The sequence below is a fragment of the Sebastes umbrosus genome, chromosome 23, assembly GCF_015220745.1.
Source record: "Sebastes umbrosus isolate fSebUmb1 chromosome 23, fSebUmb1.pri, whole genome shotgun sequence".
Lineage (NCBI taxonomy): Eukaryota > Metazoa > Chordata > Actinopteri > Perciformes > Sebastidae > Sebastes > Sebastes umbrosus.
Window position 1 is genome coordinate 7,520,749 of NC_051291.1, and position 13,692 is coordinate 7,534,440.

A 13,692-nucleotide genomic window follows, 5' to 3' on the forward strand; every position below is an offset into this window, starting at 1 on the left:
CCCATAAATGTCCCATTACAGTGGTGAGCAATCCCCCCTCCCATTTATTTAATTTAATTTAATTTAATTTAATTTAATTTAATTTAATTTAATTTAATTTGATTTGATTTAATTTAATTTAATTTAATTTAATTTAATTTTATTTAATTTTGTTTTCTTTATTTATTTTTACTTTCTTTGAGTAATCAACAAAATTATGTGGTTATCTTATTTATCTTATGTTTTTTTCATAAGGGATGGTAATGAGGACTTCAGTTTGTTAACCTATTTGTTGGATTTAATTACAAGGAACTAGAGTCAAAACGGAGGCGTAACTAACAGACTAATAAGTGACCTTGAAACTTGGCTTGTTGTTTAGTAATTTTGTTTAATTTATGTGCTGATAGAATTGTATTGCATATTGAATATTATTAGGATAATGTTTTTTATCTGTGCCATAGTCTTCATAATGTCCTGTTCTTCTAACCCACTTACTAGTCTAATAATAATGATAATTCATCCCATGTTCTGCTCATGAAAGCTTTTAACATCTCCTGCTCTGGTAGCTTCGTCCTGGGATTAAATCTGTGATATTTAGAATAGATAAAGCGACCCACTGACAGGTAGAGTGGCTGGAAGATGCCATCAACGGAAAATCCTCAGATTTGAGAACACAAAATGCAAAGAAACTTAAACTGTGATTTGCTCTGCTGCATTTCAACTTAACTAAACTGAGGCGAGGCCGCCCTCCAGTGGCCAACGTGCATTCAAAACCTTACTGAAGTAAAAAGTATGTATCAGTAATAAAGAAGTAGAATATTTACCACTGAGATGAAGTGGATTAGAAGTATAAAGTAGCATAAAAAATGGAAATACTCAAGTACAAGTACCTAAAATGTGCACTTAAGTACAGTACTTAACATGAAGACAGTTTGGTATGCACAAGTTTAGCTCTAGTGAGTGCTAACCATCAGAGTTTGGTTTATCGGCCAAGTAGGTTTTCACTTACAGGAAGTTAAAAAAAATAAAAATAGAAATAAAGTAAGTACAAAAATCTAGAAACATAAATATAGAATAGAAGAAAGAATACAATAGTTCAATTAGTACAATAGTTTTGTGCAGAAATGTGCAAAGGTTCCCAGTACGAAGTCTGAAAAGCACGGTTCATGGATTGAGCTATATAGGTCCCCTCGTTCCAAACAGGAGTCACTTTAATTGATATGGTTTTGTTGGAATCAGATGTTCAACAATCACATATAATGAATGTTTAGGTGCTCAAATATTTTTAGCCATATAGCAGAGCATGAAAAAAGAAGGATTGGAAGGATGCAAGGAAAGAAAATACAGTGGGAAGGAGCTTAAAATTAAGCAAAAAATTGTGTCTGACAGGGAAAACAGTTGTGGATTTGATGTTAATACGTTAAATGAGTTGCGATTAAAGGATATTATATGTTTGACTCACCATGCATTTACCTGTGTGATGCTATTATGCGGTGATGAGCTGAGAGAGGAGGCAAATAAGCATGAATTTATGTTTATTAAATTACCTTCATGTCACTTATTTTTCTATATCTCACCATGATGCAGTATATTTAAAACATTCTGTCAAAACAAAGGTGTAACCTGTGAATCTCCAGTAATGAGTAGGTGTTGTTGGTTTACGTTCACTTCCTTCCTGATATTTATGACAGTTTGGATCTTTGTGGGCTGTAAAGCAGCACCGTAGCTGTCAGACGCTGTGTTTTCTTTCCTCCTCTCCTCTCTCATCAGACCTCTCTCTGTCTCATCTGTTTGAGATAATGATTAAAAATGGAGCTAATTTCCTTTAATCTGCTGGAATCACACTGGCGTCCTCTCATTATGGACTTTACCGGCTGGCTGCTGTCGAATAACAGGCTTCACCGAGCAGAACAATCCAATAAAGAAAGTTTTGACTGTGTATTAAACGTTTCCTGTTATCTCGGCTGCCTGTCTGTCTGTCTGTCTGATGACCTTTAAGTGTCAGAGATGATAATCTGTCATCTCTGGGCCGGTGGAGGATGTGAAGGATGCAGATTTGACTCTTCTGAGTTTATTAACGTTTGATTTATTGCTCTGTAGCTGCAGCAACAGTTTGACATCAGAGTCAGTGAGTCTCCAAAAGATGGCAGCACAGACTAATTGTGGTGATATGTTGCAGAGTGTCTTTCCTTTTTCAAAATAGAAAAGTGTCATCCCTTTCATGGATTTAATGAGGGTGTCACTTTTTGGAGAGCGAGCAACTTTTTTTGGAAAGCAAGGACGTTTGGAAAAGTAAGAATGATTTAGGAGAGTGAGGACATTTTTAAAAATGCAAAGATATATTTTAGAAAATGTGGATGTTTATGGGAAAGGGAGGATGTTTTTGTAAATTGAAAAAAAACGTAATAATGAAATTTTTATATTTTTTCACATTAACAATAACATAATTTTGTTGTGGCCTGCGCTAAATAAAATATTAAAAAGATGACATAACAGCTGTAAGTTAATAAAAAAGAAATAAAATAAAATAAGGGAGACATATAAATAAATAAAATGGGTGCACTGTCATTATTATTATTATTATTATTATTATTATTATTATTATTATTATTATTTATTCATTTAATGCTTTAATTTGTATTGTATTATATTTTTATTTTTTATATTTCTTATTTATTTATTTATATTATTTTATATAATATTACTATAATTATTATTATTATTATTATTATTATTATTATTATTATTATTAATATTAATATTATTATTATTATTATTATTATTATTATTTATTTTTCCTCCCTTGTTTTTGAGTACCTTGCTCTTCAATTTACAGTAACTATCTGTTATTAAATGTACATATTACTTTATTTGTTATGGTTTAGGTTGTTGTAGTAATTTTTCTTAAAGAAACAATTAAAAGCATGATTAAAAAATTGAAAAGAGAATATACCGCCCACCATCTGAGTATCTCCACCTAAAGCTTGAGAATCTTTGGATATTTTTGAGAAGTGAGGATGTGTTTGGAAACAGAAAACATTTTGTTTTTGTCCTCACATCTTCAAAGATCTGTTTCAGGGATTAGATTTAATTTTAAGGTTAAGCTTCGAATTACATTTACAGAGAGAAAGCATAATGGCAATAAGGGTCCTCACAAGGGTGCAAGTACAAATGTGTGTTCTGGAGAGGGGAACGGTCCCCACTTCCTGTCGTGGGGCGGTCAGACACTTCCCTCAGGAGAGAGCTTTCTCACGCTGTAGAGAGTTCAACCACGCACAAATATCACATGGAGGCATGACACATGAACACTTAGAGAAAACTGATTTATTGTTGCTGACGTATCCGTTGGGCTTTAACGTAATCAGAGCCTCCTACACAACCAACAGATGGACAAAATAGTTAACTCAAACAGGTGTTTCTTAAATCATAATCATCCCTTTAAACCAGGATTATTTATTTTACTTACTCTTAGATATTATTTAATCATCCGTCTCCCCGGCTACGTCTTCCTGTGATGACGGGTTACAAGTGCTACTTCCTCCTCTGGTGACCTGGAGGTCAAAGGTGAAAGTTTAACAGCTGTCTGATTTTTCTTACTGTATGTAACATGCAGAAACAGAGGAAAAGAGGGCGAGTGGGAGTGTTTGTCAGACCCTGGGGGAGATTACGGGTTATAGGGGGGTGTAGCACCGTGTGTGTGTGTGTGCGTGTGTGTGTGTGTGTGTATGTGTGTGTGTAGGGGTCAGAGGTCAACTTCTTCCCTTGACAATTTCTTGGGAAACACTGGTGGATGGGAATCTCCTCACACTGTCCCCTAGCTGTCATGTAAACACACACGCACACAGTCATGAAGGCTGATGTCTCTCTCTTCTTCTTCTCATTCTTTTTATTTTTTATTTTATTTTCTATTATTATCATTTTTACTTTATCAATATATTATTTACTAAACATGACTTTTCCATTAGTTCATCAACTTTTCTTCTTCTTCTTCTTCTTCTTCTTCTTCTTCTTATTATTATTATTATTACTATCATTAATTTTTTATTTTAGATACTTATTTTTACTTAATCATTTTTTATTTTATTAATATATAATTTACTAAAGATGCCTTTTCCATTAGACTGTCACCTTTTCTTCTTCTTCTTCTTCTTCTTCTTCTTCTTATTATTATTATTATTATTATTAACAATCATAAAAAATAATAATAGTATCATTTATTTTTATTATTTATTTTAATTTTAGATTTTATTATATTTTTTTACTTTATTAATATATAATTTATTTAATGACTTTTCCATGCTGCTGCAAACTCTTTAAAAATCTTCCTCTTTGGTTTTGAGTCATCAGCGCCCTCTTTCGGTTTTGTGCTGTAAAGCAATCCATCACACTTTTCAAAATAAAATGCAGCACAAGTGGACAGGTGACAGGTCTTAATACATTTAATTTATTTAACATAATAACAGCCATGTTTCAAAACTAATAATGTTAAAATTGAAAGAAGAGAGTTTATATCACCTTCCTTGCATAGAATATATAATGACTATATATTTTCTCCCACATTTTGTTACCTGTGCAGGTGTGTTCAAGAGACTTTTTTCCCACATTATCTTAATATTTTATATTTTATTATAATAAATCCACACTGTAATGATATTATACTCAATGCTTTTTCACATGTAAAGCCCCTATATGCTGCTGTGCTGCAGCTGATCAGTTCAGAACCCTCAACTAACCTTTTACTGCCAAGGTGCACTCACTGTTTGTAGATTAAATGACAATACACTCATTTAACAATGAATGCAAGCTTAAAAACAGCATCTTTGAGCACAGACAGCCCAATCATCTCTGTTATGCTTATTCGGCTTTAATTTGACCTACATTTTTCCATGTTGCTGTCATGCATTATGAGAAAATTCATACAGAGAAACTGCAGCCACCATATCTGTCAGTCAGTGTGTCATAGCATGCTGCTTTAATGCCATTATGCAGTATCTGAGGGGACACGGCAGTAAATGTAATATAGAGGCATTTCCTGTCACCGTGCCTTCAGTATAAACCGCAATCTTATTTATAAGAGGTCGCAGAGGGGGATTAAGATCCAGGAAGGGACGCAGTGACCCCCAGTGAGAGCCCACTAACCTGCGTCAGAGGCTGGGTAAGTGTTGGGGAAACCTTTCCTTTTTTCTTTTTTTTTTTATCCTTCTGTCATTCAGCAAACCTCAGCCTGGTGTAACACGACGTCTTCAGTTCAGAGAGACACGCGTTCTGTCACGTTCTTCTCATACCAGACTCCATTGAACAATCATACAATTTAAAGTCATCCTGCTTCCCAACCAAAATATGTGCATTAAAAATACAATTTAGCATGATATATGTAATAGTAAAAGACAAATCTTCAATTCGGCATCAATTTAATCCACTAATAAGAAAAGAAAGAGCTTGATTCACGCTGGTGTCCCTTGCTGCGCACAATAGAAGAGGGTACTTTTGATGGAAGGGTGCTGATGGTATTACAGGCGGGACAATTCAAAAACTTGAAAAGTTTTATATAGATACAGTTTGGTAAATTATTTTTATGTGTGCCGAATATAAGAGTGAATCTGACTGATTTTGAAAAACTTATTAAACCATCTTTTATACATATTTATATTTCTCTATACGTGTAAAAACGTTAAATTGTTTGATTTCTGAATGGAGGTTTGTCTCATAGGGGGATGACTGAATCAAGATTGTAGGTTATGCTGCACCAGATTGGTTTATTGTTGCTTCATCGCGATTTTTTTCTGATAACAGCGTGCATGATTGCATATTGCTGCTCTGAATGCACCAATTCACTATATTACATATATAGCCTATTATTAATAACTGACAATACAGTCGACAGCAAGGGATTGTGTTCGCTTCAGTGAGCTCTGCAGACCGGATCCAAGGTCTCCAGCATTTTAATGCCAAACAAAGAGGTTTAAATGTGTGTGAATCCTCTCAGATTCAGAGAGGTTTTAGATTATGCATGAAATAAAATACTGTGCATGCATGCAGTCAAAATCAGATTATAGATTTGAGACTGTAAATCATTATAAATTACATTTTGTTGTTGTTGTAGTACTGTTTATTCTAATAATGTATAATATGTTAATGGTGTTAAAAAGAAAACATGATTTTATGTGTTTATTTAAATTGATTAATGAATCAAAATAATATATGTTAATTGCCCCAACAGAGAACCCCATTTGCCTATTTTGTAATGGCCTTGACTGTTTTTGTGCATGTCTTTGTGTTCTACTTATCTGTAAGCTATTGCATAATTTTCTCATTTATAAGGAGTATTTTACAACTGTTAATTTCCATACTAGGGTATATATTAGACTGTGTTATTGTGCAATGTTTTTTTTATTCGAAAATTTAAAAAATCCCCAATTACATTATGCCACATTACAATTGTCATATTGGATTTTGCTGTTTTTTTTTTACTTCCATGTTCATCAATTTATATGTGTTTGTTTTATGTTGCAGCTTTTTAAATATTTAAGAGCCTTTTTTATGTAATGTTTTGTAAAATATTGATAATATGACAGCCAGATGATTGTATTTGTCCTTTTATTTTATCATGTTTTTTTAAACAATATTTTTTATTGAATTTAACATTTAGACATATATACATATATACACATACACACAAGACTAACAATGAAATGTTTAGTCAGAATTTCAAAGAAAGAGAGACATGACATTTTATGTATTTCACTTATCTAACAAAGAAAATAAATAAAATAAAAGATAAGACAAAATAAATAAATATCTCAAAGAAGAAGAACAAAAAAAAACACCTTAAAAAAATATTTTATCATGTTACTGTCATTTAATGTACTATTTATTTCAGATTGAAAGTTTTCTGTTCAAGGAACCCCAGAAAAAATAATTTTCAAGAATCTTTAAAAATATCTAAACACCAGTAACTAGGTTAAATCAAGTTCTTAGACCTGCAAATGATAAAAGATTATATACCAATATGCCAACACTGTAAGGTGATATATTACTGTCTGCTTGTTTATAAACTATGTGTAACTGTCATGTGTCATTGGCTGTTAAAGAAGCCCATAATGAACCCCCTTCACACCGCTGAACTGGTACAAGTTTGGAAATCCGATAGCATGTGAACGTCGCATCAAGTTCACTACAGTTAAGGACACTAGTACCGGAACTGACGACATTTTTACCTTCAAAATAAAACCAGATATTTATCACGAGAAAAATTAAACTTAAATATTCTCTTTCGAGAAATTGATGATTATGGAAGTAAAAAAAAAACGAGCAAAATCCAACAAGACAATAGTAATGTGGAATAATTTAATTGGGGATTTTTAATTTTTAAATAAAATATTTTTTTTATTTTATTTTGATGTAACCTTTATTTAACCAGGTAGTACTCATTGAGATTAAGAATCTCTTTTGCAAGAGAGACCTGGCCAAGACAGCAACATTTAAACATACATTAAAGTTTCCGTCGCCACAACATAAAACAAATGCAAAATAAATACATAGCATAGTATCATACAAAACACATTAAAATCAAGTGTTGAAGCCAACGTCAAAGTGAAAATATTCAGAAACACAGAGAAAAAAAACATTGCATAATATATATATTATGTATATACATATACATATATATATATATATGTATATATATATATATGTATATATATATATTTCATGGAATAAATAAATCTATATATATATTTATATTTATTGGAGACCTGTGACTATTTCATTGTACTTACACTGATAATATTTAGCTTTAATTCCTAAGTGCTCATTATTCCTAATCTGTGAGTAAAGGGAAATTTATTTTTGTTATTTTTTTGAGTCGTTTATTTTGAAGGATACCACCGGAAGTCTTGTGTGGTATTGGGTGTAGCTTGTTACTGTTGGCAGAGAGGAGACAGACAGCAGTTACATGCAGAGCAGCTGATGCTGTACCAGGGGGCTAAAAATAATCAACTTTTTACTCTTCAACTCTCACTGTATTTAGTTTCTATTCCCTCTTCTTTCTTTCCTCTGTTTGTTTTCTTTCTTTTTTAAAAACCCAGACATCTGGAATGAGACTGTGCCAGTAAGGATTAATACTTTTCTTGGAGGTAAGAGACTTTCATGTTTAAATTAAGCTGTCTTAATTTAACGTTACTTTTTTATTTTAAATTTTATACATTTTATAAAGATTTTATTTATTATTTTAAAATTAGTTTAGTTTAACACAGGTGTGTTTTTTTGTTGTTGGTAAAACCCAGCCAACATGGTTATGTTGGCCCCACATGGGTTATGCTGGGGGTACATGGGTACCAAGTGGGTATGGGCCCAAAATGGGCATCTTATCTGGGTCCCACTTGGGTCAACTAAGTTGATCCCACATGGGCTCCCCATGTGGGCTACCCAAGTGGGTCCTAGTTGGGTCACTAATGGGAAATTAGTGCATGGGCTCAGAATGGGCAACATAACGGCCGCCCACTTGGGTCAACTAAGTTGGAGCCCATGTGGGCTACCCAAGTGGGTTCTAGTTGGGTCACTACTGGGAAATTAGTGCATGGGCTCAGAATGGGCAACACAAATGGCGCCCACTTGGGTCAACTATATTGGTCCCACATGGGCTTCCCATGTGGGTTACCCGTGTGGGTCCTAGTTGGGTCACTACTGGGAAATTAGTGCATGGGGCCAACATGGAAAGTGTGGACAAACCCACTTACAACCCATATTTCAGGCCATGTAGTCCCCATATAGTTCCCACGTAGAACTTGAACCTGCGGCCGAGATGGGTTTCGGCATTGGGCCATTATGGAACCCGCGGACAATCCCATATAGGGCCCATTTTTCAGCCCATTTACTATCCACCACATGGGCCCCACATACAAATGTTGGCTGGGAAGCTGGAGGTTTATTTATTTGTCTGTTAGCTGGATTTATTTTTTTTGCTTGATATTTCAGCACTGTTAACGTTAGCTAGCTAGTTATGTAGGGTGTTAGCTAGCTAACTGTCTTGACTAGCTAGCTAACTACACGTTCATTACTCTCCTTGCTATGCCAGTGAGCCCAATATATCACAGTTAAAGGGACATTCATTGGTTAAAAAATAATACGTGAAAATTAAAAAAAAAAAAATGGACAGACATTTGAAAATATGATGTAGTTTTCTTATACAGCACTTATTGTTAGCTTCTTGCAGTTATAATGGATTCCAATGGTGCCAAGTTTCAATGTTTGACAAACAGTCATCACTACTTCAATAGAAACATCTCAAACCACTACTGTAACATAATATATTTCTGTTATAAGTCTGTATGCCCAGTTTGTCGCAAACACTCCTCTACAATTAGGCACCAAAATACAAGGTGCTGCCTCTTGCCCCAAACAAAGATGGCTGCTAGGTGCAGCTTTTGGTGGCCATCTTTGTTTTTGGTTTGGAATGGAGATGTAATGTTGGCGTGTAAAAGTGATAAACATCACTGTACGCTGAAGGAAATAAACTCGGAAAAAAAAGTTTGGAAATTTGTTTTTGGTGGATTATTTCTCTGTTGTTACAATGCTAACGGTCATTGTATTTTACATCATTGGAAAGCCTGTTTATTTACCTTCACAATGATGTCCAACTTGTAAGGATCATGCATTTGTGGGATGAGCAGCACAGCTCATTATGTTGGTAGCGCCCAAGAAAAATTTGCCAAAATTCTCTGCCAATGGTAAACAGTGTATTCTCCAGGTTGGTATTGACTCTTGTTTTGAGTTGTTTGGTGGATTGGATGATTGATCTCTCTATCAGTAACAAGGAACAAACAAGACAGTTTGAGTGTAAAAGTGTAAAATTGCCAATATGTCTCGTTTGTTCCTATGGCAACAAATAGAATGAAACAGGAATGGGTCCTAAAACCCGGAAATGAGTTAGCATCTTAGCACTTCCAGTTCCCTCGTCTGGAAGTCAATGGGTTTTTTGAATGGGTTTTTAGTTAGATGCCTGAAATAAGGTCTGTGTTTAACGCTAGCTTAAGAGATTTTAACGTTTTGTTCTACTTTTGTTGACACTTCCAACATGTTCCAACAGTCACATTCATTCAACTGTAATGCACCATAAGCCAGAGGGCATGTAGCTGGACGGAGCCCCTGAAATAGCCCTCATGCCTGACGCTGGCCTGCATTTGTGCGTCTATGAGAGTGAGTGTGTGTGCACTTGAATGTGTGACATGCCATGAAAATGTCTGACGTAGTCTCCAAAGCTCAAGCCAAAGCACCGCCAGCGACACAGACGGCTAACTGTTTAAGGATCATATTTCTTCTTGTGTTTTCACAGATTGACTCGAGACTTGCGTGGAGCAGTCGGGTGGTGGCATGGCCTTGTCGTTTTGCGGCAGCGACAACGGTACCAAGTCCTACAGCGTAGAAGGGGGCGTGCTGAACAATGGCTGCTTCGTGGACGCTCTCAACCTGGTTCCCCATGTCTTCCTGCTCTTCATCACCTTCCCCATCCTCTTCATCGGTAGGATATGAAAATCAACACACATATATAGATATATCTGCTACATTTATGCCCAATGAAAAAAATACAAGCTTTCTACTTTTTATGCGTCCGCACCGGCGACATTCAGGTTGTCCGTCTGTATCTACGGTTCGTTCTCGTGAACGCGATATCTCAGGAACGCCTTGAGCTAATTTCTTCAAATTTGGCACAAACTTCCTCTTGGACTCAAGGATGACCTGATTAGATTTTGGTGGTTAAAAGGTCAAAGGACGTGGATGTAAACTGCAACTTGACTGGTTGGCGGAGGCATCCAACCGTGAGGCGGTAATTGTAGTTTGAACCATCAGGTTGTGCCAACACATTTTCCTGTGTGACACGATATCTCGGGAACGCCTTGAGCGAGTTTCTTCAAATTTGGCACAAACGTCCACTTGGAATCAAGGATGAACTGATTTGGTGGGTAAAGGTCACTGTGACCTCACAAAACAGGTTTTTGGCCTCAAGAATTCATATGCTAGTTATGACAATTTCTATTTGAAATGATTCAGATGCGATAAAATGCTATCAAACCTCAACCCTAGTTATGATCAGGACTTTTCCCTTGAGGTTTCTTGACAGCGTCATTTCTCTGACAATAAGTAGTCAATGTGGAAATCTTGTGTTGGTTCCCACTGAGCTGTGTTACAGTAATCTGTGATTCAAGCATCGCTGCAGGTCGTCTTGCGGACAGAGCAGATGTGTTTAGTGATATTAACTTTCCCTCTCTCTCTCACACACACATTTTAAGTCACTCTCTTGTCACCAGTGTGAACATTAAGCGGCTTTTGAAGAGCAGTTAAGATGGGATTAGAGCAACAGTTCAGTGATCTAGCGGAGGCTGGATCGCTGCTGCAGGAAATAGTAAAAAAACAGTAAACAAATGTGCAATAAAAACAGACAAAATGAATATAAACACAATATATACTGAGCATATTTTAGAATATTGAATGGTGAGGTTAGCAGTTATTTCTTTAGTTCAGTTCTGTAATAATTAGGGCAAATAATTGATCCCTGAATAGAGAGGGGAATATGTTTACTGAATGCGTGGTTGGTTATACTGTATGTTTTGTGTGTTTGTGTTTGTGTACAGTAGTTTATGGGAATAGTTCTGACCAGAAGCCCTCAGCCGGCTCCCAGAGGACTCCCTAATTGATGCTTCCTGGTTTAAGTTTTTATGGTTTGTGTCTCCTGAGCCTCCAAAATGACTGCAGTGCATTTAGTTAAGAGCAGAAACAAACCTCAGAAGAAACATATCAGTACAAGTTAAACCCTGTGGTACTGAGCTCCCATAGTATTACCCCTTTTTACCAATAAAATAGACTAAAATAGATTAAGTACTTTGGACATTTTACAAGAAAAGATGACAGTCAATATCTGTAGAGTGCTTACTTTAAAGAATAGCTCTGTGTCTACGCCAAAATATATATTAAATATAATAAAAGAACGATGGCCGTTTGTTTTCGGGATAACAGGCTTTTGGGCCAATGGGACTATCGGTTTCGGAATAATGGGCCATCGAAACAATGGCATGGCACCCTCTTTTTGTTGGTCTTCCTTTCCCTCCCGTTTCCCTTTTTGGTACAGCTTGCATTTTTCGAAAAGTTCAGTTTCGTCATGTCATCCTTCCCTCCTTCTGTCTCTCTCAGGTTGGGGTAGTCAGAGCTCTAAAGTCCAGATCCATCACAACACATGGCTTCATTTCCCCGGCCACAACATGAGATGGATCCTCACCTTCTCGCTGCTTTTTGTCCACGTCTGCGAGTTCGCAGAGGGCATCGTCTCCAACGAGTGAGACCTCACGAAGATATTTGATCACATTATCACATAAGTTACAAGTGAAATGGTGATTTTGTCTTATTTTAATATATCAATTATATTTTGTTTTTTTCCCTCTCTTCAGGATGATGAGGACCAACCACCTCCGTCTCTTCATGCCGGCCTTCATGGGTTTCGTAGCAGCCACAACGTCAGTGGTTTACTACCACAACATAGAGACATCCAACTTCCCCAAACTACTGCTCGGTAAGACTCAACACTGGGCTGGTTAATCCTCATCTTTTTTTTGTTTTGCTTTAACTTTTATTTATCCTGTAGAAACTGTCTCAGTACGTAAAAGAGGAAACAATGACATTCAAGTAGGAAGTGAAAGTGGCTGCATTGCAGCCCTGGCAGAGGATTACCAGAGATGATACCGGGGGTAATATTCACAAAGGATTTGCAGCCCTTGCGTGGGCTCATGTAATATGTATTTTAACATGCAAATGAGGTCTCTTTAGAGATGCTTTCTGTTCTGCAACATCACAACTATATCACTTTTCTGTATCTGCACAGTCCTGTTCATCTACTGGGTGTTGGCGTTCATCACGAAGTCCATCAAGCTGGGGAAGTACACTGAGAACCATGTTGGACCGCAGCACCTGAGGTTCTGCATCACCGCCCTCTTAGTACTCCTATACGGGCTGCTAATGGCCGTGGAGATCAACGTCATTAGAGTCAGGGTGAGTCATCATCTAACATTAGTAATTAAATAACCTTAAATGGGTTTAATCCAGGAAGTATGTGAAACAAAAAACATTATTTTTTCTAATAATTGTATTTAAATGTTTCCCAAAAATGACAAATGGTGACTGGAAATTCGATTAATTTTGTCTCTTTCTCTCCCTGTAGAAATACGTGTTCTTTGCCAACCCCCAAAAGGTGAAACCACCAGAGGATTTACAGGATTTGGGGGTTCGTTTTCTGCAGCCATTTGTCAACCTGCTGTCCAAGGTAGACACAAATACACTGGGATTTTTTTTTTACATTTTCAAAACAATTAATGATACCATCAAGATAATCTGATGTAAAAACTTTCAACTGTCTTTTAATGTTTAGGTCTCATAATCAATATCAAATGTTACTTGGCGGCGGAGTAAATGGTAAAAATTGTTGGCCCATTTTTAGGCAACATATTGGTGGATGAATCCTCTCATCATGGGAGCCCATAAGAGACCCATAGAGCTGAAGAGGATCGGCAAGCTGCCCATCGCCATGAGAGCTCTCACCAACTACCTGAAGCTCAAAGACGCCTACGAGGATCAAAGGGTGAGCAGATGGAGGCCCAGATCTGATTTAACACTAATGCAGTGTGGTTTTCTGACTGTTGACAGTATCATTCATTTCTACGCCACACA

At 36.2% G+C, this 13,692-nt stretch overlaps 1 protein-coding gene across 7 annotated transcripts in view; it reads left to right on the forward strand.

Annotated features, from left to right (window-relative positions):
• The first annotated feature begins 4,930 nt into the window (after window positions 1-4,930).
• Window positions 4,931-13,692, forward strand: part of abcc9 (ATP-binding cassette, sub-family C (CFTR/MRP), member 9) — a 53,078-nt gene continuing 44,316 nt past the window's right edge. For 4 of the 7 annotated variants that reach the window (XR_005205487.1, XR_005205488.1, XM_037760383.1 and 1 more), the window contains exons 1-7: window positions 7,902-8,114; window positions 10,313-10,498; window positions 12,166-12,307; window positions 12,420-12,541; window positions 12,851-13,017; window positions 13,187-13,288; window positions 13,463-13,603. Coding sequence is in view for 5 of the 7 variants with exons in the window: in XM_037760383.1 (XP_037616311.1) it covers window positions 10,351-10,498; window positions 12,166-12,307; window positions 12,420-12,541; window positions 12,851-13,017; window positions 13,187-13,288; window positions 13,463-13,603 (822 nt within the window). In the remaining 2 variants the exon portion in view is untranslated. Of the gene's footprint in view, window positions 5,135-7,901; window positions 8,115-10,312; window positions 10,499-12,165; window positions 12,308-12,419; window positions 12,542-12,850; window positions 13,018-13,186; window positions 13,289-13,462; window positions 13,604-13,692 lie in introns of those variants that run through there. The other 3 variants (XM_037760384.1, XM_037760385.1, XM_037760387.1) reach the window with 3 other exon arrangements.